Genomic DNA, 25443 nt, shown 5'->3' with positions numbered 1-25443 from the left:
TAAGCATCAAAATGGATTACACTTCAATATACAATTATTTTATGACTTGTACTTAGAACTCCTTTTCGAAAGAACTGGATGATTAAGTCTATTCAGTCAAATAGCCTTCAACCTAATGGACACAGTTTCTAATGAATTCCTGTCTCGAAAGTACAGAATAACATTGCATTCTTATATTACACTTTAAGAATATTACAAGTAATAATGAAATCCTACTTAAGAGTTCATGGTCATCATTATTAGAACTTTTCTAACCTCTTCCAAAACACAAATTGAAATTTTATTTTATTACACAGATAAATAGACTTGGAGTTTAGACGTGTTGTTAGGATTAAAATAATTCTGTGCTCTTTTTAGTTTTTAGAGACATAGCTCTCTTTCAACAACTCTAAAGTGAGAATGAAATGTTGTTTTTTTTACCACTTGTCTGATCTGCCACTTGTCATGATTCCTAATTTGCCCCTTTTTTTGCTTTGCTTTTTTGCTCTGTAAAAACTTTGCACTAAATAAATTATAGCACTACCCTCCCCCTTAATTGCTGAGAAAAAAATATATCCCATCTTGAAATCTTGAAGCAAACAGAAATAGTTTAGAGTCCACCTTATTTTTTCATTTGTTCATAGTCCTCTGGGTGTGGAAACCAAATGTTTTATTGAGTGGATTAATCAAGGATACTTTATGTTGTATGCTTATTTCCCCCTAATTGATGAGTTGTTGTGTGTGTGTTTGGACTTGTATGTAATATAACTGTTTAGAAGTATTTTATAGGTGTACTTAGTGTAGCAGATACTTCTACTAGTAATCGACTGTTTTCAGTTTGTTCATGTGTAAACCAAGTGACCTGTTATTCTCTTTACTCTCTCAGGGTAATACTGACCAACCTGTCCAAACTAGCAAGATTGGACTTGGAAGGAGAGAATATCAGAGTTTACAACACCGCCATCATTCTCAGCGGTCTAAGTGCCGTCCACCTAAGGGCATGTATTTAACCCAGGAAGATGTGGTAGCTGTTTCCTGTAGTCCCAATGCAGCCAACACCATCCTGAGGCAACTGGACATGGAGTTGATTTCTTTAAAACGTCAGGTATTTTATAAAAATTGTATTTTTAATGATTCTGCCCATTTTGCTTACCTGCTTTTACCTTCATAAGCTCAATTTTTTTTTTTTTTTTGCAGATTTTCTCAGCCACCCATTTACATAAGCTTTGTTTTTTTGTTTACCTTGTTTCTAAATTATAAGATACCTCTGTCTGTTCTAGATTTGAATCCCAGCATTGCTACCTGTTAGTTCTGTGATCTTGGGAAATAATAGACTCTCTAAGCTTCAGTTTTTTATCTATAAAATTGAAGATAATAATCATACTTCTCTTGTAGGTTGTTGGGAATGATTTGAGACGATACATGTAGGTTGTTCAGCAGTGCTTGGCACATTTTGAGTGTTCAGTGAATAATGGCCGCCCTCTTCATCATCCTCAACACCAGTAGCAGGAGCAGCAATACTGTAAAAGTATCGTTACCATAGTCAGGTAGTGATTAAGAGTTAGGATCTAGAGTCAGCGAACCTAAGTTCTAACCTGAGCAACACTGTCTACTTCCTGTGTAACCATAGGGGGGCTGTTTAACTTCTCTCAGCTTCAGTTTCCTCATCTTGAGATGAGGTTAATAATATCATGGTTGGGAGGAATTAAACAAGATAATATATGGTAAGTGCTTATAACAGTGCCTAGCACATAATATGTATTCAGTTAACGGTTATTAGGCCTCTGGCCTTTCTCAGTCTTCTTTTCCTTTTGTTTCTTGTTAATTTGTTTCTGTTGTTGTTTTAGGTACTAAGTGTGTACCTTCTTGGTCTGTATTAACCATCCTTACACTATTAGCCAGTGACTCGTGAGTCTACCTCTTAAGCTGTGGCTTTTCTCTCAGGCTCTTTGGCTACATTTCGAGCTACCTGCTAGACATCTCACCTAAGCCCCAAAAGATTTTTTATTCTGTTCCCTGTCTGTTGAAACATCAGAATTATCTTTGACTCACCTTTTGCCTTTATCACTCCCCCAACACACACAGACCCAAGTGGTAAATTATGTGAGTTTTAGCTCTGAAGTTTTCTTTAAATCGGTCCCCTTATTTTTCATCTCATCCCTCCTACCCTTGTTCAGGCCCTTACTCCTCTTATCTAACAGTAACTGTCTTATTGATTCTCCTTGCTGTCTACCTCTCTTCAGCTCCAGGTTACACATTGTTGTCAGCGTTATCCTTTTTAAATACGAGTATAATCAAGATCACTCATCTTAAAGCTCTTCATTAATTTCTGCTTGCCTTTAGCAGGTTACAGCAGAGGTAGACAGGAATTTATAAGGTCATGTTAGGAAATTTAAAATTCATCATGAGTTAGGAAGCCAATGAAGGATTTAAAAGAGGTGTAACATGGTCATATTTTTATTTTCCAGCTGTATCTTTCTGTATTTTTTTAGTAGTTATTGTAGGGGTTACATTATGCATCCTTAGCTTACAATATCATCCTTGCTTAGCTATTACAGTATGCATTCTTAGAGTTAATATTACCCCACTTCACATGTAATACAAGAACCTTGCAGCAGTATAGTGTAGGACCAAGATAGTTTTTCTCTATTCCAGACATCCAAACAATCAGACTTCTTTATCCATTAACCCTGGTTACTCACCCAAACTGCTTTTATATTTCTCTTTTCTTCTCCAGCAAACTCCCTGAATAAATATCTACTGCATTAGCTTCCTCTGCTTTCTTACCTTCACTTCCTCTCAGAGGCTTCCCATTCTGGTTTCTGTCCCACATCCCATCCCAGTTTCACGACTGAAAAGGCTACCTTAAGATTGTTTGTGAACGAAATGCCAGGTCTAATGCTCTCTTTTTGGTTCTTACCTCTTTTGACAACCACTTCATCCTTCTTGAAATTCCTTTCTTTTGATTTTTATGACCCTGGACTCTCAAGTGCATATAATATATATTTGATTGAATGTTTTGCCTTTAGTCGAACCATAAATGTGTGCAAGACTTCCATCTTCCAACCCACAGCGCTACTTCTTCTTAGAGAACTTCTAAAATGCTTTGCCTATAATATTTTTAAATGCTCAGAATGTTTTAAATAATGAAGGAATAAAACATACTCAGTCACCTGTAATCATACTTTATCCTAAACACTACTACTTCACTTAATAGACTTTTTAAATTGATTTTTATAAAGGAACTTTTTTAAAGCTTTAAGTTCCTTTCTTGGATATTTGTTTGGTGTGTAACAGAAAAGACTTGCACTCTTGAATTTACAAATTCTACCAGTCTCATATCCCAGACACATCTCGTAAACAGTGTCCAGACTGAATTCTTCCATGCCCACCTAGTTATCTGTTCCTATTTTTGCATTCCCTGTCTGGGTGAATAGCAACCACATACACTCAATTACTCGAGCCAGTGACTATAGAGTTATCTTTGATTCCTCCTTCTCTCTGATTCTCCACAATCAGTTGTTTACAAAGACATCTTAATTTTGTTTCCAAGTTATTCCTTTAACCCATCTCTGTACACCACCACCACCACCCCTTCCTGCCTATGGTTTAAATCAAAGTCCTCAACATTTCTCACTTGGATCATTAAATTAACTTCTATCCTCTTCTCCCCATTCTCTTCTCCAGATTACTGCCGGAATTATCTTAATAAAATGCAAATGTGGTTATGTTGCTCCCTTGCTTAAAAATCCTTTAGGTTTCCTTCAGTCTTCAAGCAAAATTCAGATCCTTTGGTCTGGTCCCAGCCTACCTGCTTGCCCACGCTTAGGGCTTTCTGTTCTTCCTAAATGCTATTCTCCCTGGAAGGTGTTTCCTCCCCCACAATCTTGTCTACCTGCTTGATTGTTATTAATCCTTTAAAACTCGATTTAAGTGTCATCGCCTTTGGAAAACTTTCCCTAATCTTCTGCACTGCCCACACCTGCCAACACCTATACAAACACACTCTCTTCTTTCTCTCTCCAAGACTAGGTTAGGTGTTTTAGCATTTAGCATATTTTTATACTTTTTTATCTCCCCACGAATCTATAAAATCCTTTAAAACTGCGGCTTTATATTTTATATCTGTATATCAACCTAACATGGCTGATCAACTAACTACATTTGAATCAACCTAGATTTATACATTTTAGCTATGTTTTTCAGATGTCAAGTAAAAAAAAAAAGGAATTGCAGATCCCTTTGTAAATATTTGATTGTCCATATTGGAAAAAAAAAAAACAGAAAAAGTAAACACATGAACAAATAAAAAATCCTAACTCTTAATGTTGCCATTAACAGTAACAGAGATGAACAGTATTGCTAGTGGAAGAGTAGTTTAAAACTCGCATGGTTCAAATTCAGGTCCTACCTCCTGTTTCCATAGCCTTGGGAGTTTCTTCTCTGTGCCTTCCCTTTCTCATCTATAAAGTGGTTATAATAGAAATAGTTCTGCTATAACGCTTGTTTTGAAAAGATGAATTTGTTCCAGCACTGTTGATATACTAGGGAACAACTTGAGCATGAGGTGAATTTTACATTTGCTCACATGTAATTTTTGTTAGTGGTAAACTGCACCTAGCTAACTGAGTACATACCCACACACTTCAGGTATATACCAGCTACCTCAGTTTTCAGTGTATAGTGTGCCATCCACATCCACATCTGGTGTGAAAACTTTTCACATGACTTCAAATAACGCTTCTACCACTTCCCAATAACTCACAAGCTGCAGCTATTCTGACACCCACTTACATAAGCAACCTTCCAAGGTAAAGTACCATCTTTATTGTAGCGTTTGTGAATTTCTTTACCATTTAGAATGTGTAAAAACTGTGCTGTCATTTTTATTAGGTTTCTTTCTTGTCTTTCATGTCATTGATGAAGTTTTTGGGTGTTGTGTCCCAAGTTCCTTTTTCCTTATAAGCACTGTGGTTTTTATTGTGCAATTTTGCATCATGCAGTGGCTTGGAAATGCATAAGCTGGATTACAGCAGAACTGATTGTTCTTGCTTCACAGAGTACTTGAGAGAATTAAGTGATTTATTACATATGAAGCACCAACAATGATGCTAAATACAATAAACACCTAATAAATATTCGCTCATTATTAATCTTATTGGAATAAATGTTATTCGATCAAAGCATTGTGGTAATAAGAAATATTGGTGGAATTTAATTCCCACATATACCACTTGTTTTTGATTATAAGAGACATTGTTACGTGTGTTCAAATACATGATTTATGAACTGTGTCAATTAGTCTGTTAGATATATATATAGTTGATGTGTGTGTAGTTGTGTGAGTGGTATATCACACCCTAAGTGTGATAAGTGTTCTATCCTCCTGAACTGAAGTTTAACAAGGTTTTGGTATGTATCCTTGTAATTGATTGAGTACTCAAAAATCCACCTAAGTACAAGATCTAATTCATATTTTGGGTTATTTTGTTGAAGGTTCAGAATGCTAAGCAAGTAAACAGTGCACTTAAACAGAAAATGGAAGGTGGAATTGAAGAATTCAAACCTCCTGAGGTATGTTATTGAAGAATATATATGACTAAGAATGGTAAAACCTTCTTCTTTGAGTTATTCAGTATTCAACTACTATTTTGGTTGTGTGTATTGTTAATAATACTCTGAAGGTTTCATAATGTGGATAATTTATTATGTCTCTATTTTGTCATTTAGATAGTCTTTTGAGACTTGTCTAGTGATTTAAGTTAAATCATTTCTTTCCTGCCCTTAGCACTTCATATCAAAGTGATTAGGGAAAATAGCTATACTGGTCGGTCCAGCGCATGTGAAACTAGAAGGCTACTGATGAATAGTCCAGTACGTGTTTGGGTCTGTAGCAATGTTTGTTCAAAGCCCTTTCTACTGTGTAAATTGGTAACACAGGAAGAAAAAGATCACAAGAAAAAGAGCTCATTTTAACAGGTTTAACAAAATTTAATTTTGGATATTTGTCTTTTGGCTCAGGTTTCCAACTAGAATTTTAGAATGTGGACCTACATTCTTGTACTCATGTTCCAGAAAATATGAAATCCTAAAACAAGATATAGATTGACCACTTTCTCAAGTCTTACTTGTACTTCAGCTAAAACTTGATATGTTTTTGATATTTGTGACTAAGGTAGTACTTAAATGCTTATAAAGTCCAATCAAATCTTTTTACAGAAGTTTCTATTACAAAATCTTTTCTCTTTTCCCTCTCTCTCTTTTTTAAGACTTCTGTCTTATGCTTCATATCCTGAACTTGCCTTGCTATGTATGTAATAAGCAAAGAATCCTACTTGGTCTTAATGGGATGTTTTCCCCCCAAATCACAGGTTGACTGAAATATATACAAATGAAATATGTATGAGGGGCTGGGGGGAGACAGAAGAGTAGTGCTTCAGACCTAATGCACCATGTGCTACCTTGCTCATTAGAATCTTTCAGAAAGGAAAAATCATTATGAAACAAGTTGTTTTTGTTTGTTTGTTTTGAATAATCTCTTTCAAGAAGGTTAGGTAATGGAAAAGAATGGAATATACATAGACTATTATCTCATTCCAAACCTACCAGTATTCTATTCACAAACATTCTGGTGACATTTAAGTAAAGACAACGTAATACAAAGAATACTACTTTATTTTGTTATTTATTGCAACCAAAATTATTTTAAATTTTGTATTGAAATTAACGTAATCATTATTAAAATGCATAGAAGCAAAAAACTTAACATACCTATAATTTCATAATTTACAAATTAAATAAAAAATACAGCAACATTGAAAACATTATGGGGGTATCTCGAAGAATTTTTATGCCAGTCAGTTTGAAAATTTAAGCAAAACTTAGCAATTCCTAGGAAAATATGTCTTACCAAAATTGTCTTAAAAAGAGAGAAAACTGAATGATTTATAACCATTAAGTAAATGGAGGAACAATTAATATTTTTCTCATAAGAAAACAGACTGAGACAACTTTACAGAAAAAGTCTACCAAATTTTCAAGGAAATGAGATTCTCCTCTCAAATATTCCAGAAAATTGCAGAATAGTCTCACTCATTAACATTATGTAAATAAGGTGTGAAAGTGCAGTAGCAGCATTTTAACTCTCCTGTTTGCTGCCTTGTTTGATGCTCACATAAATGCAGGGAAGTAGATGAAGGAAATACTGTGATTTTACATGAGGAACCTGGGCCTCAGAGTTTAACTGACTTGATCAAGATCACATCTAGTAAACAGTGAAACTCTGGCTATATTTCAGATTCTTAGAGTACATGTGAAGTCCAGGATTAATATCATGCTGCCTTTTACTTTTGTAAGTTTTCATATAATAGTAAAAGTATATATAAGATTCCCACATTTAAATGCATTTCTTGGGTTAGAAATTATCAAACATTTATTACATCTCTTGGTTTATAATAAAAATAATGATCAAAATGAAACAACCAAAATCTTAACACTCTACCATTCGTACATTGAGGTTTGTATATTTGAGGTTGATTTATTGAACTCGCATAACTTGGAAAATGTATATGTTTTATTATCTAGAAAATACCCAGAATATATTTATATTTATCATATTATTCCTATTGCTTTGCACTGGAGAACAAAGTACTAGATTAATAGTCAAAGTAAAGACCTTGAAAAATCATGTACTCTGTCCCCTTACCTTTAGCTTCACTAGTAACTAACCTAAAAAGTTTCTCCCTAATACCTAGTAAAGAATTTCATTAACCCTTTAAACAATAGACAACTAAATGATGTAACTCAACTGGAAGTAAACAGTTACTGAGATGTTCTACTTATTCATTTGGTTGTATTTGTTATTTTCATTTAGAGGAAAAATTGGTGAAAAAAGTCCATTCACTTTTCTAAGTAGTTGTTGATCACCTATTTCATGTGAGGCACTGTGTTAGGCACTGTGGTGGGAGAGGGTGAAGAGGGGACACATAAAAATGAGGAAGGGTAGATTTTTTCATCTGCTTTTTTAAAGAACTTATAGTCTAGATGTTATAAGACAAACTAATTAGTTATGTGATTGATTTATAAGTAAAGAGCTTAGGAAAACAAGTGGTTATTATTCATTCCAACCAGGATAATCAGGAAAGACTTCCTGGAGGGGGAAGTTTCAGGTGAGGTTTGAAGGATGAGTAGGATTTTTACACATACAAAAAGGGCACGTAGAAGGAACAATGTGAACAGTGGTTTTGTGTTGAGCGATACATTCAAAATATAAATCCAATTGGGAAAAATAAAAGCACTGGATATTCCCTGAGCACTTATTATGTGCTCATTGTTGTGCTAATTACTACTGAGAATTCAGTGGAAGTATAAAACGTTATTTTCTCAAGAAGCATATTGTCTACTTGGGAGGCAAACTTGGTTGCAGAGGATGAATGAACAGGGTGTATGAGAGAGATGTCAATAAGTCTGAGTTTAACAGGGACTTCTTTGTGATAGAGATCAGTGGGCAAGGCCATTGTGAAAGCAAAATTTCTTTGTGAAAGCTAAGAAGAGAAGTTTGCCTTTAAAATGAAGTGGGAAAAACCCTTTAGCTTCTTTAATGTAAGAGGGATATAATGACAAGTTTTAATTTTAGGAAACTTACCCTGGCAATGTTATACAAGATAAATTAGAAACTTATTAGCTGCTAAAATATCAAGCGTGTGAGTGATAAGTAAATGGGAAAGGGGTGTTGGGTAGTGTCAGGTAGTAGTCGTAGGAATGCATAGGAAGTGATAAATCTAGAGTACACTGCAAAGTAGGGATTAATGTTATCTCCTTGAAAGTATGTGAGAATGTTGTAGTGGTGTGTGCTTGTTTTTGCTTTGATTTGTTTTGGGTGGAGGTAGTTAGGGGGCAAGGAGATTAATGAATCCAGGAAGGAGGAAATTGCAAAAGGAGTGCTCTCTAAACCTGGAAATTTCCCCGTAAGTGGATGTTTTCATGCATAGGTGTGTGGCATCCTTTTATTAAGGATGTTGGATGGAATTTTCAACATTGGGAAGAAGGTTGAACTTGGTAACCTTTTCTAACTCTTCCAAGTCAGAGATAGTATGAATCTACTACTGACAAAAATGGGAAAGATGTGAAGACAAGTTAATTTCGCAGGGAAAGGATATAGTAAAGATGTTGAATTCACTAAGGATGTCATAGATTGTTCTTGAAGGCTCTTTGGGCTTTTTACATTATTATTACTATTCTGTATTATTTTATATTAATATTTTATTATTTTAAAAACAACAGTATTTCAGACTGGGGTTGCTGCAAAAGAATGTTCTCAGTGGTACCTCATAGCGAACCGTAACTACCACACAGTTTTAGATTTCTAGATACATTCTAGTTGTCCTTTACTTAAGTGAAATGAATCTCTACCGAAGTTTCTTGGATTTACAAGAGAATATAAAAATCAGTTACTTAAAGGAATCCTATGTATTTTAAAAATGTTGATCCTATTTCTCCTTCAGTCATCCCTCTCTTCCACTGTTTCCATTTTGTCACACATAGACTGTTTAATTCCGTTCAGTTTCAACTCCCCCTCTGCATTTTTTCACTGAAGCTTCTTAAAGGTTAACAACATTGGTGCTAACGACCAAATTCCACAGCTCTAACTCATTCCCCTTGCCCTTTTCTGAGCCCTTCACGTAGATAATGACTTCTTTCTTCCTTTAACTTTTGAGAGGTTATGTTCTCTTTTATAACTAATTTTCCCTTCTCAGCTGTAGTTTTTCCTTCTATACATAGTAAAGGTATTCTCCAAGTTTCACCCTCAAAATTCATTTCTCTCTTTCCTTTTTGGAAATACAGTCTCGTCACTTCACTATATTAAAGTCACATCATATGAACATTTGAATGGCATACATTCAACCATAGCTATTCAGCCAGATGAAAAAAGAGAGACTATGTTTAGTAATAGCAAGTGCAGTAGTGCTGGCAGTTCTGCCGGAACTCCAGTTATCCTGTGTGTGCCCAGAGTGAGCAGTTAGGAGCAGGGAGCTGTGAGTCCACCATTCCTTTAGTCAGTGTTCTCATCCACATGCCTCCTGAGCATTTCCTTTAACTGAACAAGGTTCTAATACTTAAATAACTATTTACACTTTTCATTCAGTACTATCCTAGATTCGAGCCAAAGGCTCCATCTGGGATTTAACTGAGAAACTAGTGTCCCATTCCAGTGTTGAAGGAGAAACTGGCTATGTGGACTTTGAGAGATTATGCCCATCTCCATGGCTACCTTTGTGAGAAAATTCCAAGAGTAGTTTTGAAAGGAAAACAAACAAACAAAAATTCATAGCCTAGTTTTAGAACCTCGTATCTGAATAAGGTGACTTCATTATTTTCCCTGGAAAATAAAACATTTTCCAGACACTTAAAAATATATATATTTGAATAGAGGAATCTATTTTAGCCTCCTGCCTAATAGCTCATTTTCAGTGTATCCCAAGTTAAATTCATCATGTTAGCCTTGCCTTCCCACATCTCCCAAATCAGCATTTCTTAACTTCAGTTGTAACAGCGTCACCCTTCTTTCACCTTTCTAGGCTTAAAGTCTTACTCTGCTAGTAATCCTACTCTTCTCCCCAGTCTCTCCCCCCCAAAAATTGCTTATTAAATCTAGTGTGAACTCATCAACCTTGATACTTACTGCCCTTCCCAAAGCAGTCCTTAGTGTATTTTGGTTTAGTTAAACATCACCAACCTTCCAGGCTTACTTGTCACTTCTTCCTGACACACATCTTGTTGTTCCCTATACATGGTATGCCTTCTCATTTTTGCCTTTCAGAAACTTCTCCAGTTCTTAAGCCCATCTCAAACTCCAGCCCCTGCAACTTTCCTTTTTCCCCATTCCAATCATTGTGACTTTTCCCTCTCATCTTTGAATCCCTAGTATACTCTGTAATTTTAATTTTAATACTAGTTATTTGTGCTCATCCATCTCCTGATTTACTTGTAAGCTGGAAATAAGTCTTCATAGTGCTTGTTATGTCTCTTTCACCTTTTGTTCCCTTTTCACGAATGATACCTTTTTGTCCAGTTTTTGCCCTTGAGGTTTAACAAACATTGGTTGATCAACATTAATTTGTTTGCTCAGACACTGTGCCAAATTTTTTACATGTATTCTAAAAATATATCCTTACATACATTTTACATTTATCCTAACTTTAATCTCTAGGACAGCTTGCACTGTAGTACTGTAAGAGATCCTCAGTATCCAGATGCTCATTAATCTAAGGGATACATGGAGAAGCAAAAGTTGCCAAACAAGAAGACATTCACTAATGAATTGAGCACCTATAAAATTAGGCTGTAATCACCAGTTCTTCCTAATTAACCCTAGCCGTTATCTTTCCCATCCATCACAGCAACATCCTTCCCTGTTACTCTCATGCAAATACAGCACAAACCCAAATGAAATTATAAGCCTTGCAAAAGATGTGAAACTTAGTGAAACTGTGAAAGTACAAGAGAATGGCTTTAATTGCTTGCAGAATTGTTGACAGTTGGGTAACTAGCAGAACTAACAAAGAAAAAAGGATGATGACTCAGACAAGCACTTCAGAAAAGAATGAATTAAATAACATAGAGGGATCCTTGAGAAAACTGTTGAAGGCTTCAAAACAAAAATGACCTATTCTATGCCCATGATGTAAATTTCAAAGCTAGAGAATGTTGTACCATTGTATGGTATGCCAAAAAATAAAACTAAAACCTATAAGTGAAATCAATAACCATTGTTAATGAACTAATCATTTGTAGTTTCATATTTCAGATTCAGTTACAATCAATCTTTTATTTTTTAACCATTTTACTCTGAAATATTTGGACCTGTTTTAAATAGGTTCCAGTACCAGTTATCCTTGGGTACCAAGGATGACTTCTGTCTATCTTTCACAGCCAAGGTAGCATCAGATTGGGTATTAACTCAAATATTAGCTCCTACTCTATTCTTTTGACTCCTCTTTGGGGGAACATATGTTTAAATTTTCTAGTTTTTCCTCTGCCATTTCCTTTTTCTTTTTACTTTTTCAGCCTTCGTTCACCCTTATTACTGCTTCTGTGTGTCATGTCCCCCCTCTTTCTCTTCACCTGTTTACTGTTACTCCTTTGCGTCATTGCCAGTATCCTGACCTTGAGGCTTATCAGTGTGCCTGGCCGGCCTTGCAGTCCCTTCACAATCCCTTCATAATCTGGAATTCAGTGCTTTCTGTTTTAGGTTTTTACCCCCTTTACTCTTGGTCTTTCTTTATTTTTTCCTTTCTTCTCTAACAGGTTTTTTTTTTAAATTTTGAATTTTTGTATCATTCTTTCTTCCAAGTGCTTACTATACCTCTTCGCTCATGGTGAGACAGTTGGTGTTACCCAGAACCTCTGTGTACTGTGGAAGCTCTTATTGCTAGGACTACAAATGAGATAAAACCTAAACACCCCTTCTGAAAGGAACCCTTCCTGTTCTGCCCAGCATGTGCATGCATCACATTGGCCACTTTGCTGGGCAGTTTCTGCTGCAGCCCTCTATGCGCTGGTATGCTTGTATCTGTCCCTCTGTCTACTGCCAGAGATCCTTGATTACTAAGCAGGGGGGTCCACGAATGAAATTTGGTTAAGTGTTAAATATTGTACTACTGCCATAGTAAAAATCGTTTAAGATTTAGAAATTTTTTAAACAAAATTATTGGGAGGAATATGGGAGGTCTTGGAGGAAAGAATTATTCTTATAGTGGGTCACTTTCTGCTCCAGAAATTTAAAGAAATATTTTAGAATGTATCCCTCATCTACAGTTTTATGTTAATTTATACACATTATTTTTGATGGGATGAGGATGGGTTTAGTCTAATATGAAGAGAAGACGTTTTAGAGAGAGCCACAGATCTTCTCTAAAAAAAATAAGGTCTCTTAAACTTTTAAAACTAGGCTAAAATTAACATCTATAATGTATAATAGGAACATTGTGGTTGGAAAATGGATGACTAATAGATTTTCTCAGCTTTAATATCTCTGACTAGAGTGTAAGTGTGAATGTTGTTCATTCTCCCAAATTGGTACATTTCCCTTTCATTATCTTTTTGTGTTGGTAAAAGTTAACTCAATGTATTTTTTAAATTCTTATAAAAATGAAATCTTCATAAATCAGAGTTTTAGTAATCTCATGTTTGTGATTTGGTGAAAAGTTTAAAAAAATAAGCACTTTGGAAAAATGTGTGTCTTCATATCCTCATTAGGAAACTTCTCTTTAATTTTGTAGTCAAATCAGAAAATTAATGCCCGTTGGACCACAGAGGAGCAGCTTCTAGCAGTGCAAGGTATATTAAAGATAAGCAGTTATTGTTGTTAATAATTATTTAACTTGTCATGAAAGGTGACTACCATAGTTCTTCCCTTCCTTTAGAAACGATCAAGAAAGGGGTCTTGTGTTCACCACAAAGTCCTGGTGACCAGGAATTCTGTTTTGTACTTATGGATGTGACATACTGAGCCTATGTGCATTTTGGGTCCTGAACAGCACGTAACACTTTCTCAGCACTAAATAAATGATGATGACAAGCTTGAACAGGTCATATGATCTCTCGCTGCCTTTGCTTCAGTGTTCTTGCAATTGGGTTCATTCTTACTGTATCAGGCAGTAACTCATCGTTAAAAGCAAAAACTATTATGTGTTTCTGTTTTCTCTGATTACTCTGTATACTTTATTTAATAAATGTCAGATACTGAAATTACTAATGATGTTTAACTTTCGGTGTACCATAACTTACTTAAGAGATATGCCACTGAATGCTTTGAAACCTGACTTTAAATATCTATATATATATTTAAACAAAAGAGACATAAGAGATACATTAAGTGTTCATATATATGTGTATATGTATGTATATATATGTAGCATTTTAAATGCACTATTTATAAGAATACTTTGAGTTGTATGCAGAACACTTTGTAATATGAATACGCATGGGCAAATTGAAAGCATAATAAACCTGGATATTTTCATGTTTGAATTACTTAAGGAAGGGCACATTGTATATTTTAATTCAGTGCTGTAGATTTTCTTTTCCTTTCAAGATAAACTATCTGCAGGACTGATTCTGTAATTTAAATTGGTCTATAATTTGTTTCTTCCTGGCTGAGCCCTGTGTTGAGTACTAATAGCTTTTTTCATCTGGGTTAAGTACTGTAAGAGAGGTGGGCCCCAGTGAAATATAAGTATACCTTTGAAAATATTTCCAAGTATTCAAACATAGAGAACATATTTAACTCAAGAATGCTGTGCAAGTATCATTCGGATGTGAGAATAATGTAGTTAAAGATTGATTAATATAAGACTCCGCAGTTTGAATTAGAGTAAGAATTACCCACCCAGTGTGATTTGAAAATGTCACAGGAGAGTGCCAGCAGGATAATGTCGACCTTCCCTTTGGCCTTTACAGCACAGCACAGTCATTTCATAAGTAGAAATGCTTGATCCTATGGAGGCAGGGTGTCAGTGTGCATTAGGCACATCTATAATTGTAGAACTAAGTTTCTGAATGAATCAGGATGAAGTTTAATCAGTTTATAATGTTCAATAATTGTTTTAAAATTAGAAGCTGACCCTTTAAATTTTTGATGACAAAATTAGTATTTTCAGTGGCTGTTTCATACTCGTTTAGAACTGTGACTTAAGCTCTAACGTGGTTATTTGAGTGGGCATTGCTTTGGCGATGTAATGCTGGTTTCCCTCCATTGTAGTAGCCTATAGAATTTAACCCTGTTTTCCAGTATTCTGTTGCTTAAAGGTTAGTGTACTAATCCTGTAGTATAGTGTAAGAAATTACGCCGGTGAAAGGATTTTCTGAGGAGAATCACCTAGGAAATCTGTGTTAATCTTTCTCTATCTGTACAGCACTCAGGATTTGATATTGTTCTGCAGGACTGCTTTAAGTGGTAGGATCCACTTAAGTAGTAGACTCCTATGGCTGGGTTGGATATTATGAAAAGCTTCATTCAAGGGAAGGACATTGGCAATAGTACATGTAGAACTGAGCTATATTTGTGGCCATTATCTCTGCTTATAAATATTGTAGGAATGGAGTAATAGAAATAATCAAACATTTCCTCTCCTCTGAGGGACATTCTCTATTATATTTTTATGCATATTTGAAAAGTAATCCTTAAATAAATTACACTAATGCAGCAGTTTGTATGGAAATATTCATGTTCTTAGGATTTTGAAAGCACTATCTTAATATGTTGAAGTCTTTGTTTTTATTTATGTATTTTAACTCTGTGTGCAATTTTTATTTTCACTTTGAGTTTTTAGGGGTTTTTGTTTTTGTTTTTTGTTTTTTCTTTTTGTTTTTGTTACATAGAATAAAACAATATAAAGCTGTTTGTGTCCAAAATAGTAATTTTTAGGGAGAAGTGCCAATTTTGCCCTGTATGCCCACATATTTATATAATGCTCAGAAGTGTGTCTTATAAACAGTGTAATCATAGCAATGTCACCTGTACCTGAGTCCCATTGTGGTTAAGATACATAATTGCAGCTTTTATTTTAACATGTATAATTTGCTATCCAGAAGTACTTATCGTAGCAGGCTATTGTTTTTGGGTTTTTTTGTTTTGTTTTTCCTTCTTTTTAATCTTTATCATTAGCCTTTATTCTTAAAGCCACTTCAGTTTTAATCACTTATGTCTTGATATTAACATGTTTTAATTTATGTAGTATTTTATATTCAAGATATTTTACATATATATTCTGAATTGATATTCATTTGTTCCATGTTTTATCTTGCTCATAGTTATTACTGTGACCTAGAGAGAGAAATACTGACTCTGGTGTCACTGGTGAGATTTATAACTCTGCTGTTAAATAAATGTTATTTCCCACTTTACTTCGCATCTACTCATATTATTGTTAATTAAGTACTAACCATTTAAAGAGTAGATATTTAAATAAACAAATAAATATTATTTTAACAACAAATATTTAAGTAAATAAATAAGCTATTTTCCCTTCCTTCTTCCTTATTTGGAAGGGGGCAAAATCATACTCAGACCAGATATGAATGTCTGCTTATACTTGTATAATCTATCACTTTATTATGTTAATTTAATTCTAGCTGTGTCATAACTTCAGGAACATTCTTTAAGGGTCCCCAAGTGGGATATTGTAAATGCTTTTAATTTAATCCTCTTAAAATACTTGTCAAGAAAGATATTTCTACAGTTTCTGTAATCTGTTCCAGCTTTGAGTATCTAAATTTTCTATTATAACAAGTTAACAGTAAGACCAATTATAGTCTGTTTATAGCTTGTGTCATATATATAAATATTTTTTCCTAATCTATGGTGTTTAGAAATTATCCTAAAATCAATCTTGATAGTCATATGATAAATGTTCCTTATTAAGCAAGAATTAAGAAAAGAATTAGATTCTAGGAGTATTTTTTTCCATGTAAAATGGAGCAATTACTAGCTGTTTTCAAGAAAATAACAATACGTTTAAATGATAGTGCAAAACATCCACTCTTTAAAGTATATAGGCACAGAAGGTATACAATATTTGATGTTTTTAAGTCTCCTCCTAAATGTATTCATTTCATAGTCATGTGGTTAAAAAAAAAAAACCAGTATGCTCCCCAACTAAAATATTTGTGCTATATTAGGATAAACAACAACAAAAGAATTTTTCTATTTTATCAAGATGTCAACTTTAAATTTTACTTTTTTTTTTCATATTGCCTGCCTTCTCATATAAAACAGGAAATGACAGAACTATGTTCAAGTCAGTTACGCTTACAGTTAAATGTTACCTTCTCTCCCTGTAGTTTATACATTCATTCCTTTTTAGGAGAAATGAAGTTGCAAGTCTAGAAATTGTCTTCTTTCTAATTTTACCTCCTATTTTTAAAAAAGCTAGAATGTTCCCTAAAGTAGGGGGGTAAAGGAGATTTGGCAGTTGATTTAAGATATAAGGATTGTAATCCAGTACATGATCAAAAGGAATTTGGAGTTAGAGTCATACTTCCCATCTAAAAGGCATCTTTTTGCATTAGAGAGTTTCTTCAGTTATAGCAGGTAGCCTAAGAATGGAGGCCGAAAAGTATAAATGTCAGCCCTCTGGTAAACTTGCTTCAAATTATTAATGATTCAAAATTGACAACGTTTCTGGGATGGAATTTAACTTGCAGCAAGGAAAATGGGAGGGTTCAGAACAGAAAATTTAGGCATTGGAAAGGAAATATATGATTTTGACTTTAGTCCTTGCTCAGATGCACCACTGTCCCACTGCTGTTGATATCTTTATTACCTTCTTTAATATGGATTCTTGAAGAGATTTACAGGAGGTAGAAATTCATGTTTCTAAATGATTTGAGTTTAAAATTAATCTCTTATTGATAGGAAAAGGCCATATCACTGGGAGTTTCTAGATGTCACTATGTTCTTATTTCAAAAATAGATTTTTCAAAAATTAACATTTCCCAATTATACTAAGTTCATGCTCACTTTAAGACATTTTGCTATAAGAAGCAGGAAAAAATATCCCCCAGATTTTCATTACATAGACCTACAAGTAGCCTTGCCACTATAATATTTGGCTTTTTTTTTTTGTAGTCCAAAGTCAGATTTTAAAAATAACTTTTTAAATGTACCAAAAGCAGATTTATAATATCCCTTCTATCTAAGGAAAAAAGAGTCTAAATTCCTTGTCCAGGGTTGGGAAACACCAATTTACAAATGCTCCTGAAGTTACTGTCTTACTAGCCAAAACTCTAAAAATACGAATTTTTTTTTTTGGTTGGGTAATATAGAATAATGATTGGAAAATGTGGACTTTCATAAAATGTAATGATAACATACTATCCTAGTAAATTATATTTATATGTTAATTCTCAAACAGAACTTTAAAAGTACATGTTTATAAAGATTACATATTTATAAAGATTATAAGGCATCATCTGCCAGTGTAGAAGCCACGTTGTTTCATTGTAACTTTCAAATGAAATCTAGAAAATTGAAAACAATTTTTTCCTCTCCCTGGGAAATATTTAATTTCCCTCTTCCAGGGTTCTCTGAAGTTTGTTTTGTTTTTTTTTTCCCCCCACTGAAAACTGACCTCTTGCCATAAAGGTCAGAAGTTTAATTTAAAACTAATGGTTCAGGTGGACCCAAACCTTTTACATTTTCAGAGAGAGAGAGAGATTTAATCATTGTATTTGACTCCCTTGCTGAGAAGTCATTCAGATGACCTTGGGCCTTTTTTTTTTTTTTTTTTTTGAGAGAGTTAAAAAGTGTTCTGTATTTCTTTGTTATTTCATAATGAGATAGAGTGATTAGATGGTTTTGACCTGTTTACTTTTTGATTCCTTTAGTGAAATGTCACTTAATCAAAAGTCATAGAGATAGTACTCCCCATGAGTTACTAATTAGGAATTGTTGTGATATTGTGTCACGGTATTACTTTATTGATTCAGCCTGTGATATGGGATATGATTCAGAACACAAAATTTTATTTATTGAAGAAATCCGTGAAAAGTTGATCCATCATTTAAAATACAAATTTGGGTTTTCAAGGTCATTAATATTAGCATTCCCATTTTATGTGTTTCTTATTTTTATCAAGGCAGACATCTTTTAAAGCAGAGCACAATTCTCATACCTACAGTATTTAATGATGAAAATGAAGAAGGAAAAATTTCAGATTTTGTAGTAAGAACTTCCTAAGTCATCCTAGCACCAATTCTTGTAGATACGAGGGACCTTGTTTTTAATAAACTGTGAAAAAAGAATGGACCGCCCCTCTCCTAGATACAAGTTGTAACTAAATTAGCTCTGATATCATAGGTTGTTAGTTTAGTTGCTCAGCACTGCTACCCTGCTGTGTTCTCCAGATGCCTAGCTGGGGATTCTTTTGAAGGAGTCAGTCCTGTTAAGTCTTCAGTTACAGCCATAGTACAGAGCTTAAGAATTCCACCTTCTAGCCAAAATATCCTGTTGACCGAAGTCATGGGAGTGTAAAAGTGATAAAGAAGTCAGCCACGTGTGACTCTTGTAGCCTGGGGAAGAAACGTAGAATGAAGCCCCGTAGGAAAGAAAAAGCTATTGTATTTCCTGAGCAGTTTCTGTGCATTCAGCATTGTGGTAATGCTGATGGTAGTTTGTGTTCCATGGGATCGTACTTTCCAATCTTCTTCACATCGTGGCACACAGAGAATATTATGGGATTTGTCATAACACACCGAGGCAGACCTATAACGCTGCTGTTTGTCCAGGGGAGACTGCCAAGGAGCTCTAGCTAGCCTATACCTGGCCCAGCCATCCTGCAAGGTTAAGGGCAATAACATTTGGGCCCACTTATTCTCAGGATGTGACTGAGATCCTTAGCCAGACTACAGAGGTCTGCAGTGTGATCTGAGCCTTCAGATTTTGCAAAGTGGTTGGTACAAGACCGGGTTATGCAAGTTAATAACAAACTTACCTAGTGACCTGAAGAAAACCCTTGACATCCAAAGTATCTGGGTAAACTAAAGTTCCTATAGGAAGTAGTTTTGGTTTGGGGGCATGTAATTCTGAATATGCAACAATATTAATGACAAGCAAGAGAAAATAAAGTGAAAGACCACACACACAAAAAAAAGTCAGAAGAAGAGGGGACAGTAATGGAGTCAGATGTGGGGACAGCTTAGTGGTAGGTTTTGGAACATATTTTGCTAAACAAATAGGTGTTTGGAGGGTTGTAATATCATCAGACTTGGAATCAGAGTTACTCTTAATGTGACTTCTTGCTAAGAATATAGAAGATCTAATTCTAGATTTATTTAAGGTTTTCATGTCTAAACTCGTGTATTCAGTAGGTTTGGTCATTTCTAGAATGTAAATTAAATATCCCTTATGAAAATTATTCTGTGATTTCTAATTAGTATTTGTTTTTCAGTGCAGTCATCACAAGTTGAGTTGCCGTTTTCCAAAGTATAAGTAGGAGAGAAGTACTTGAGTATATAGCAGTTATTCTTCATATGAAATGACCTTGGGTTTGTACAGCCAGATAAACCCTCGGTGGAACCTAGTCACCATTAAAATTTATACTCAGTTATGAAATTCAAACTGGAAATCAGCTCATGGATTTAAGAGAATATAAATTCATTTATGTTGCCAAAATGTTGTACACAATGCTTAAGTAGCATTATTACTTTTGTTGTCCTGCATGTTTTCCCCTTCGAGAACAGCAAATGAACATAGTTTACAAACCCAAAACACTGTATTAACAGTGGGATATGGTTATAGCTTAATAATGTCAGGCCTCCTACCCAGAATGCATTAAGATAAAAGAATTCTCCGTAGAGTCAAGCCTAGCAAGTTGAATGTAGCATGAGATACTTACTCCCAAGTTTCTAATATAAAATAAACACAGAATTTAAAAACAAGAGTTATATTGTATCATGCTGGTGCTTTTATGTAATAAGTATACCATCCAAATAGGTATCAGTAAGACTATGTCTAGCATTTCTGCTGAGGTACTAATATCCTTATATTATTCTTTCATCTGTAATTGTATACATGTTAAGTTTATTTAAATCCCCATATTTCTGGCTGCTTAGGTTAAACTATGGACTTCAATATAAACATCAGTATTTTTTTTCTCCTTTCTCATCTCTAATTAGTAAGTTACTATTTTTCTGGTATTTTAAAAAACAGTTATCAAATTGTAAAAATCAAAATTTTGACAGCTTTTATATTTTGAGCTAAGTGCATCATCTCTTTCTAGAATGAGTCATTGAACTTCTTTTAGAATTCCCTTAAGAACAAATTATTATCCATCTGATTATATAAGGTCATTTAAAATTCTGTAGCATAATTGACAATCTCAAGTTTGTAAATCAAATATTATCCTTCATTCTAATAAAATTTCCATAATGAAAAGTTAGGTTTTTAAATAACTGAAAGTACAATCCTTCTTAAATTTAAGGTAGTGATGATCAGCATGAGTGTCTACAAATCGTCATTACTATCACCTAAGTCTTCAGGCTGCAGAGCATAGCTGGGAATCCTTCATAAATACACTGTTTAGGACTGTTAGATGAGTTAAAATCCAACAGGCTGAAAAATAGCTCCCCTTTTTTTGTCCATTAGGTTGTGATGATTCTCCTGCTTTTTGTATTTAAATTCTTAGCTCATTTCTGTTCATTGGTACCTGGTGAGATAGGCAAGTAATTATGTTGAAGTTGGTGTTAAGACCAAAATTACAATGCTTTTCTTAATGGGGGAACCCTGAGACTACCTGCTCAGTCCATTGAGGGGATTAAAGAGATGGTTCATTCCCATCCAGCTTTGTTTACAAACGGTGTTGCTCAAATTTAGGTGACTGGCTACTAGGGAAATAAATGAATGTGGAATTGAGGATGGAACAAAGAATTCAATGCTTTACAATAAATGGACTGTATTTGAGAGTTCAAGAAAGGATTGGAGAAAATAACTGAGTATGTAAACAATGGTAAGTTTCTGATTGTTCAGTTGAAGGCAAGTAGCTGGCTCGATGACATGATAATTGATAGTTTTCATCTGTGACCCTGATATCTTAGCCTCTATCTCAGAACTGAGAAATGAGCAGAGTTTATCAGAAAGGATTTTCATTGCTGGTATCTTTGTGTGTGCATGATGTATAGTACACACAGCTCTCCTTATTGATCCTTCACAGGTGTATTATTTACTTTGCCTTCCAGGTGTCCGCAAATATGGTAAAGATTTTCAAGCTATTGCAGATGTAATTGGCAACAAGACTGTTGGCCAAGTGAAGAACTTCTTTGTAAACTACAGGCGTCGGTTTAACTTAGAGGAGGTATTGCAGGAATGGGAAGCAGAACAAGGAACCCAGGCTTCTAATGGTGATGCTTCTGCTTTAGGGGAGGAGACAAAAAGTGCTTCTAATGTGCCATCAGGGAAGAGCACTGATGAAGAAGAGGAGGTGTGTTTGTGTATGGAATTTGAGCTAATATGAGTTGAGGAATCACCATTTTGTGTGGTGGTCTGTAAGGTTAATTGTCAGAGGACTGGCTGAATGAGCATGAAAGGTTGACAATACACTTACTCAGAGGTGCATCTCTCGTGACTCCTAAGTCATAATGACATGCTGAGTTCTGATCCTAGAAGAATGGAGAGTGTATTGTTCTTTCATAGTCTTTTTTTTTTTTTTTCCAGTGTTAAGCTGTTTACTAATAAAGATGCCTGTTTGGTAGCTTCGTTGCTTTTTCGGTTTTTGGGTTTTTGTTTTGTTTTGTTTAAAATAAAAGAAGCTTGTGCTTCCAAAAAACACTGGTGTTGTTTTTGTTTTGTTTTGATTTGTTTTGTTTTTCCTGTGACAGCCCAAACTATATTGTATTAAGTTCATTAGGAACTATCATCTCATACATGTATTTTTGTTTCTTCACCTCTAGGCACAGACCCCACAGGCTCCTCGGACTCTGGGTCCATCACCTCCTGCCCCATCATCCACTCCAACACCAACAGCCCCCATTGCCACTCTGAACCAGCCTCCACCACTTCTTCGTCCAACACTGCCTGCTGCCCCTGCTCTTCACCGGCAGCCTCCTCCACTCCAGCAGCAGGCTCGGTTTATCCAGCCCCGGCCAACTTTAAATCAGCCTCCACCACCTCTCATTCGCCCTGCTAATTCTATGCCGCCCCGTCTAAACCCGAGACCAGTGTTGTCCACGGTTGGTGGTCAACAGCCACCATCACTTATCGGAATTCAGACAGATTCACAGTCCTCACTGCACTAAAATTAAATTGGACAGAGCTGCAGTAACTTTTCACCCCATCATTATACCAATGCTCATCTGACTGATGCAAAAGAAGAAAGAATCATCCTTCCTAGATACTGAGGCTACGACCTAGTTTTGTGGCAGTGGGCTAGCATAAGTGGATGTCTGAGAAATTTTTTAGTTCGTGCAACTGAAATGAAATACAACAGAAAGCCTACAGTTAGCCTCCTTTCTAGAGTATACATTCAGCGACATGATCTCATTAAAGGAAAAAAAAGATTAAGTATTCTATATACCAAGGTTTTTTTGTTTTGTTTTTACTGTATTTATTTTATTGAGAATCTTTATATTCCTGCCTCTTCATAGTCAAGGCTCTTAGTACAGGAATATTGACTTAGGAATTGTGAAAACTCCTTTAAGTTTCCTAAGTTAAGGATGTTTGACTTTTTCTCTTTTTTCTTTAATTTAATTTTAACAACATTTTCCTATGTTAGGAGTGCAAGAATAAATAGCCTGCATTTCAGATTTTGACATATGTTCATTTAATGCATATTTAAGAAATTATAGCTATATATCCCTTTTTCAAAAAATCTTGCTTTTTTTTTCTAAAGGAATTTAAATATATTCCTTTAAAAGAAAGCAATTTAATCAATTGCAAAGCAATTATATGAAACCATAAAGAATGTACTGAACCGATTAATCCTTTAACATACAGTTTAGGGTCCTAGTGCAAGTCCTTTTTAAGGTCATTGACCCGCCATCTGTCAGTGATAAGAGGATCAGAATAAGAATTTTAGCTACAGATGAGGACTTAATTTGTTAAAGTACAATGTCTTTAAGTTCCTTGAAAATGAAGTTAATTTTGATTTTTTTTAAATGTTTCTAAATGCTATCTGCTTTTAACTAGTAGTTGCCTACATTTGGGGACTTTAGAAGAGAATTATATTTTGTCAGTTATGTGGAAATAGTGGTTATGGAAGCATTTATTTACGATACCCTTTTTATGTTTAGATTCTGAACTTAAAATTGCCCTCATACTTATTAATATGGTCTGCATTTAATATAAAAGATGTTTTCTTGGTAAATCTCTATTGTACTATTTGAGTACATTTGTGTATTCCTTGCAGCCGACCTGTACTCGTGGGTTTGGTTTAGGGTTAAATCATCAACATTACTTCATAAAATAAATTTAAGAATTTGTTCTGTGTTATCTAAAGATGTATCAGTATATTGTCACAATTGTGCTGTTAACTTAAAATGCTGAGACCCCTTTTTATAAAGAAACAAACAAACAGAAAAACTAAAGACTTCTTAACGCAACACATAATCATTAAGCACCTACAAAGAATATTTTACAAGTGATAGTATTTCAACAATGTATTATTAATATTTTTGATACAATTATTTCATATTGGAATCATGACCTGTGCAAAGGGACAGATCACTTAGATTACTATACTAGTGGAACTTAAGCTAAATGTTTGCACATTCACATTCTCCTCACATTTAAGGCTGTTACATGAAATAGTCAGCATCTAAGGTCCTGATTTCTATTCTGAGATGTCATATATTTCCCAAATATTGGAAAAATAGTCCCTACCTTTTGCTGTAAAGCATTAAAGAGCTGCAAACAAATCCACTGATTAGTTTTAATTTTGACGTTTAGACCACTTATTTCCATAAGGACCTTAAGTTCTGGTGTAATCTAAACCTTTTTCCAGGGTGTGTTCTTTCTTTCTCGTTGGATCATCTTATGATTTAAAATTCGTAATACTCAAGAATTTATACTTACTTTTATTTTAAAAGCCACAGGGGACAGTTATATATCTTAAAGGAAAATATCTAAAGCATTTTTTAAAGTATTCAGATTGTCTTGCATATGTGCATACTAGACAGCTTTTATTGTCTTGTCTCTTGTCAGTAGACCTTCAGTATACAGTATGTGGGACACGTCAGTCAAGTTGGTCAGTGCCAGCCTCTGTCCAGCTGTTAAGTATATTGTGATTCATTTGAAATCTGTTCTACCCCAACCATGGGCAAAGGTGCTGTATCTGAGGGATGTGCTGTAATTTGATTTACGTACACTAGAGCACACAGTAGGAAAAAATCTTAGCTCCATTAGTAATATGACCCATGTATATAGTGAGATGTCTTTTATCGTGTGCTTTGCATATTTTGTAAATATTTTGCACGTCATCATTTTCTTTTTTGTTTAAGCAGTGTTTGGCCTGGAAGAGTGATATGCTTGCTGCTTAATCAAAGGATTAAAGAGTTAAAGATGTCTATGTCTTCTATCTTTATATAATTTCATGCTGTATGGAGAATTTAGGGCCTCTTCACTGTGAAAATTTAAATACTGATTTTTATAAAAAAAAAAGCAAAACCGAGAAATCTTTTAAGGACCATTTCATTAATTAATCTCAAGGTTATCATTTTTTTAATCTACACCCAAGTATTTTTTTCACTACATAACTAAAAATAAATCATGCTCTTGATACATCTGGTAATATTAATGAAAAAAATATTTTTCTATATGATTTAATTCCAGTGTAATATGGATGGAGGTAAAAGGTAGGTTATGATCAAAACATTTTCTTAATAATCTTATAATTAAGTAAAATATTTGTAAAATAAAGATGAAAGAATGTCAAATTCTGTCTTAATATAGGCCTACATTCTTTTTAGGAATAG

General features: G+C 34.5%; 1 protein-coding gene across 5 annotated transcripts in view; it reads left to right on the top strand.

The window, feature by feature from the left end:
- Positions 1 to 25033, top strand: part of RCOR3 (REST corepressor 3) — a 50035-nt gene extending 25002 nt beyond the window's left edge. For 3 of the 5 annotated variants that reach the window (XM_074351861.1, XM_074351863.1, XM_074351866.1), the window contains exons 8-12: positions 866 to 1084; positions 5476 to 5553; positions 13260 to 13317; positions 21715 to 21956; positions 22426 to 25033. In XM_074351861.1, coding sequence (XP_074207962.1) covers positions 866 to 1084; positions 5476 to 5553; positions 13260 to 13317; positions 21715 to 21956; positions 22426 to 22770 — 942 coding nt within the window. In that variant the 3' untranslated portion in view covers positions 22771 to 25033. The remainder of the gene's footprint in view (positions 1 to 865; positions 1085 to 5475; positions 5554 to 13259; positions 13318 to 21714; positions 21957 to 22425) is intronic. The other 2 variants (XM_074351864.1, XM_074351865.1) reach the window with 1 other exon arrangement.
- Positions 25034 to 25443: the final 410 nt, after the last annotated feature.

The sequence above is a fragment of the Camelus bactrianus genome, chromosome 23 (genome assembly GCF_048773025.1).
Source record: "Camelus bactrianus isolate YW-2024 breed Bactrian camel chromosome 23, ASM4877302v1, whole genome shotgun sequence".
Classification (NCBI taxonomy): Eukaryota; Metazoa; Chordata; class Mammalia; order Artiodactyla; family Camelidae; genus Camelus; species Camelus bactrianus.
The sequence above is the reverse complement of the archived record's forward strand: the minus strand, read 5'-3'. Positions and strand labels throughout refer to the sequence as shown.